We start from the raw sequence: 6,131 nt of genomic DNA, 5'->3' as shown, positions 1-6,131 counted from the left end.
CTCGGGAGAGTTGCGGTGGCTTTCTCATGACGTACTCGCATTGTAAAATGGTTGTTTGTGACAGTAATACAGTAAAGAAGGGTTTGTCCGTCCTGTTTCCTCCCTTCCTCCCTTCTCTCCTTCCTTCCTTGTCTCCTCTTACCTCATAGCTCTACACCGCGTGATTTCTAACCCCACATAGGATAAGCAATAATCACGCCCTGTGGCGCCCGGGATTGGCCAGGAGCAACACTGGAGGGCACGCAGCCCAGCGATTTCATGAACCAACTGAATAGCTCTTGAGAACAGACAGCGATATTGAGAGCGGACATTGAAATGAATTATGGTCACCTACCTTCCTTAGCATAGTAATAATAATAATAAGCATAATAATTGTAATCTACACAATCTACACAATCTACAAAAACATGCAATAATATAAACGGTGTTGTGTTCACGTTCATAGCTCATAATATACGGTAATGTATCGTTAATTTCAAGCTCAATTCTTACCCAGAGAAAAGGTACAGCACTGAAAATGTAACAAGCAATAGTTTTTTAAACATCTTTATTTTAAAAGATGAAAAACCCCAGGTGCTTTATTCCCAAGCTTCAATGCTCCTGGCCAATCCCGGCGCCACAGGGCGTGGTTATTGCTTATCCTATGTGGGGTTAGAAATCACGCCTCTACACCCCAATGGTAATAAACTGATTGTAGTACAAATTGTAAGGCGCTATCTAGTCCATTTAGCTCAGTGATGAGCTCAATATGTAGGAATTAATGCCAGAAGTTCACAAGAAGAATGCAAGTAGCCCATAGCCAGATCGTTTATCCACTTTAGCACACAAGTGGGAGCGTGTTTGCATGATAGTGGCCGGAGCTGCTGAAGATCCCCCTGACTAGGCAGGAAAGTGGCTAATTGCTAGGGGCATCCATGCCGTACAGATTGATGTCCTCACTTCAAAGATCACCCTCCTCCACCATCGGAGATAGGGCGAGCATGGAGAGGGCCCGGGGGTTAAGAGATAAGCACAGGCCGCTTGTAGAGACCTCCGCTAGGCTGAGAGATTGGGGAGTGATGAAGGTGTGAGTGATGCTGCGTAGAGGGGAGTCTGGCAGGCGTAGACAGGTATGGTCCCCCCCCTCGGCCCCGCACCCTATCAGAAGACCCAGCAGGCGGGCGGCCACCCGGGGGAAGGGCCACCAGGCTGACTGACACACACACACACACACACATGGACAGCACCTGTGCCTGGCTGCAGAAAGAGAGGGGAAACTAGACAGAAGCAGCCTAGGGGGTCTGGGTGGGTGGTCACCTCCCCTGGATTCAAATATATTAAAAAAGGAGAATAGCTTTACATCATATTGAAATCATTACAATTGGGAAAAATCAGCGAAAGTCTCTCACATAACAGTCCTTGTGAGAGTGTGTCTTTATGCATGCGTGTGTCTCCACAACGCGCAGACACGCATGGTAGTTCGGCTGATCAAAGTTTGTTTGATTATTTTGAAGAGGATGCAGGCCTGCTGTGCAGTCGATGCTTTGCCCACTTTGTTAGCCGGCAGTGAGCTGAGCAGGAAGCCGGGGCATGTGTTTGCTAAGCATAATAACAGGGTAGCGGGGCGCTCCGGGGCATGGACGGGGGAGTGGGGGGTCACAGCTTTGAAGAGCCTGTTTGAACCTAGGATGCGCTGACAGACTGCAGGTAGGATCACTTCGGGGGCGACTTCCTCACACACACTACAGCTGTGTGTATGCTGTGTGAGTCACCGTACATCTGTGTGTGTCTGTATGTCACGTCGTGGAATTTGGCACCCGCTGCATTACACGTGTAATGCTACTAGGCATGCAGTATGTGTGATGTAATGACATAGCACTTGTGCGTGTCCATTATCACATGTGTTGTGTTTTAAAAAAAAATGACAAGAATGGTTCCCCCTGCATTCAGGACTTGACATCAAAGCCATGACATACTGGATACCGAATACCGATCATACCACGTATAGTCAAATCTGTATATGATTCCTCTCTAGCTTATTCATGCAGCTTCATAGCAGTGTGCTGTACATGTATTGGACAGTAAAGAGTTAAGTATTAGAATAAAAATCCGGACTCAATGAACCTGATCACTGTAGCTCAGTGAAATATTTGCTGTGCAGTAATGTAGTAAGTAGATGTTTACTTGACCACATTTTTCAGGCTCATTTTATAAATGGGTTAGCCCTTTTTTGTTTCTTGTGTTTGTCTTAGTAGTGAGGTGCCATTTGAGGGTCTCTGACAGCTGAATTATAGTTTGTCACTGAGTAGCAAACCTATGGCATGTAATAGTGGCCTCCCAGAAAGATACATGTACAGTTGCTCCCTCTTGTGGACACATGAAGTCACATTCAGCTGTCAATAGCTGGGAAACGAACTCCCATGATAGCACAGGATCTCTATTTCCAGGACCACTTCAAGGAAGGAGATAGGTGGTAGTAACAACAACACATCCGCTGTTTTGGTGGCCTTTGCCCTATAGGTGGTTTGAGTGTGATATCATGCACCTTATCAGGTCTACTAATTATACATAGTAGATAACCAATGCTCTTAAGATGCAAGGAGTGCAATAGTAAAACAAAGAGTGTTGTATACATGTGTTCACTCAAGGAAAATATATTTTTATCGCAAGTTAATTAAAATCCATTTACACTGAAAGATAAGTCTTTCTGCTTTCTTGATTGTAATCATGAGGAAACTGATTTGATACAAATCTGATCATAAAGGCTCACTCTTGTTATGTTCTGCTCTTATCTCAGCAATATGAAAACTGGAGGCCCAACCAGCCCGACAGCTTCTTCTCCTCTGGTGAGGACTGTGTGGTGATGATCTGGCATGAGGACGGCCAGTGGAACGATGTTCCTTGCAACTACCACCTCACCTTCACCTGCAAGAAGGGCACAGGTAAAAAATAAACTAAACTAACCAAAGTTAATGTTGTTAACTGGTTGGAATATTAAGATGTTTTCAGTCAGAATGGGATACGACTTCTATGATGCATAACAGGGAACTATAGAATCCTTATTGTTTCTGCTTTTGAAGTTCCTCCCTTTAATTTCATTGCTCTTTTCCTTGTGTCCTCAGTGGCCTGCAGCCAGCCCCCTCTGGTGGAGAATGCGCGTACCTTTGGCAAGATGCGTGAGCGGTATGAGATCAACTCGCTGGTGAGGTACCAGTGCCAGAATGGCTTCATTCAGAGACACGTGCCAGTCATCCGCTGCCGTGGGAACGGCCAGTGGGACATCCCCAAAATATCCTGCATGAACCGTAAGTAGCCTACACCTAAGTCCATAATTGCTTTTAGTAGATACAGAGAGTGTTGGGAGTCATTTGGACAAAACTCATTGAAGGTGTAGAACCGTTTTCATCTGAAATCACTATTGTTTCTCTCTAACAGCATCAGGCTATCAAAGGGCGTTTAGAAGACACCAGCACCAACACACAAGTCTGTACAGCATCAACAACTTCAAACGATGGCCCGAAGAGACCGTCCGCTATCACCATAAGCTCTACAGGGGAAGGAGAGACAGGCCTGGACACAAGCAAAGGAGAAAGTGATCGCCCTGTAGCATGGCACCACCCCCCCCCCGAGATGAGGACATATGGCTGTCGCTTGTGTGTGGGAGGATGGAGAAAAGAATTCTCAAAGGAAAAGGACAAGAGAAAGCTCATCAAAGAAACCCTGAGGATAATCTGCAGTTTTCTCGCATTTTGGATGACGATGGAATCTTATCAAGTGCCTTTATAAAGATATATTGTTGTTACATGATGTTCTTATGAAGGGACACTGTTTTATAACAATGCCAACGTGGATGAAATACTTTCAGCTGGCTCCTGGAAAAGCAACAAGTACACTCTTCTATTTTTCTGCAGTTTGTTTTTTTAACCAAATAATGCATTCATGACCATCATATAATACTTCTTCTTCTTCTTCTTTTTTTTTACACAGACTGTGCCCTTAAAAATCACCAAAGGTGTTCCTTATACAAAGAAAACCAGAAACCAGCTTTTGTGAAATGGTAGCGCTTATGTTATGTAAGGAATTCATTATATTGCAGAGCTGTTTGAGCTGGACTTCAATCAATTGAATGATTATGCATACATATCTACATTGGAGTCGTCATCTTTGGTTTCTTGGGACACCAAAGGGGGCATCAATGGTATCAATGCATACTGTATGTTAATGACTCATAGTTTACATTGCTAGAGTGATATAACACATAGAGCAACTGTTTATCAAACTTTGTACAGAATCATTCTCCAGACCAAGGATAGCTGAAAGGTGGTTTCATCGCTTTCCTGGTAGCAAATCAGATTCCAGATTTACGCATTTAAGAAGCCTGGAGAAATCTCAGACAATCACTTTTTAACTGCTGGAGACCTTCTTTCTGATGGCAGCTTTGGAATTACCAAATTTGCCAACTTTCTTCATTAGCTCCATCCTTCACTGGATGATGCCATCCATGTCTTGTCAAGAGGTTTATGGAGAGATTTATAGAGAGAGAAGATATGACATTTGTCGTGCTTTCTGTTGTATGGTATCTTGCATTTTAATGTGGGAAAGTACTTAGTACTCAGTACTTCTCAACAAAGCCTTTTTTCCCACTGATGAAAAGCCATAGTCAAGAAGGGAAGTGTGGCTCAATAGCGTTTGTTTTCTGCTCGAGTGTGTTATCGGCAATTCACTGCCCAACATGCTGTGTTTACAATAACTGCAACACTGTTCATAATTACAAATCAAAGACTCTCGCTTTCATCCGCCGTGCTAATAGCTTGTCATAGTTTTCTAGGTAATGAGCCTCCTCACGATGTTCTCTGTTGTCTTGGGTCAATGTAGATCAACCGTAGAGAGAATGTATTTTGTGAAACACTCAAAAAGACTTGAACGTAACGCCTGTTTAACCAGAGATACATATAATTTATTTCCTTGCTGCTCTTCATCTTTCTAATTGTTTTGTACTCACAGGTCAAATGAGATGCAGTCTCCTGCTCAGCCATAGTCTTCAGACATCCTAAGTGTATGTTTAACAGGAGACCAGCCAGACTCACAGCTTCATGTCAATGGAATACATTGAAGATGTAAATTACATAACATTTACATAGCTGATTGGTAGGCCTTTTTACAAGTTAAAGACCTGCAATGGACCAAAGAGTAAGGACAGCCCATTAGCTGCAATAATCTTGTTTTCTAACATAATATTTGTACAGATATTGTGGTGTGCATTGGCCATGTTTGGTCTCCAGCAGTTGTTTGTTTTTTGATGGGGAAAAAGTGTTTGTTTTCTCAGAGTGTGTGTGTGTCTGCGTGTGTGTGTGTGTGTGTGTGTGTGTGTGTGTGTGTGTGTGTGTGTGCGTGCGTGCGTGTGTGTGTGTGTGTGTGTGTGTGCGTGCGTGCGTGTGTGTGTGTGTGTGTGTGTGCGCGTGCGTGCGTACGTGTCTGTGTGTGTGTGTGTGTGTGTTTCTGCATTAATGTGCACATAATATCATTTTATATTTATAGTATAACATTTTTTATTTTACAATGTGAATGTCTGGGATGTTTGTGAAATGTTTTAAATAGATCAGACTGTTTTGTTCTGCTTCCATCACCAAAGAAATAAAATATATTATATATAGATACAATTTTATTTGGAATTTCTTTTGGTAAATGTTGTGGCTCACTATCACAGCAAGATGGTCCTGGTTTCGACTCTCTGCATGGAGTTTGCCTATTCTTCTAGGACCCCTATTTGATACGATAGTATCAGAATAGTAAAGAGGGACACCGACACCTTCAATAGTCATACATTCTGTCATTGTGTTTCTCAGGGATACATTATAGTGAAAATACATTATCCCCCTTTTTGCTGGGGACACCCTGGCCCTGGAACCCCCTCAAGGACCCCTGGGGGTCACCGGTCCCCACTTTGAGAACCACTGCTCATAGGTGTGTGTGAATGGGAACGGGATCGTCTATCTGTGTTCACTCTGTGATGAACTGGCGACCTGTCCAGGGTGTTTCTCTGCCTTCTGCCAATGCATGCTGGCATACAGTAGGCTCCAGCATCCTATGAGCAGATGATGAAAAAATGTTGGCTCTTGTGCCGGTGACATTGGTCTGCAGTAAGCAGTGCA

General features: G+C 43.5%; 1 protein-coding gene across 1 annotated transcript in view; it reads left to right on the top strand.

Moving 5' to 3' along the window:
* The window catches only part of LOC310784347 (neurocan core protein-like), a gene marked incomplete at its 5' end in the record, with an annotated part of 43,892 nt that extends 38,287 nt beyond the window's left edge, over positions 1-5,605 (top strand). Inside the window, 3 exons of the mRNA XM_083645363.1 lie at positions 2,777-2,921; positions 3,102-3,284; positions 3,415-5,605. Coding sequence (XP_083501489.1) covers positions 2,777-2,921; positions 3,102-3,284; positions 3,415-3,575 — 489 coding nt within the window. The 3' untranslated portion in view covers positions 3,576-5,605. The remainder of the gene's footprint in view (positions 1-2,776; positions 2,922-3,101; positions 3,285-3,414) is intronic.
* Positions 5,606-6,131: the final 526 nt, after the last annotated feature.

The sequence above is a fragment of the Poromitra crassiceps genome (assembly GCF_964638095.1).
Source record: "Poromitra crassiceps genome assembly, chromosome: 10".
Classification (NCBI taxonomy): domain Eukaryota; kingdom Metazoa; phylum Chordata; class Actinopteri; order Beryciformes; family Melamphaidae; genus Poromitra; species Poromitra crassiceps.
The sequence above is the reverse complement of the archived record's forward strand: the minus strand, read 5'-3'. Positions and strand labels throughout refer to the sequence as shown.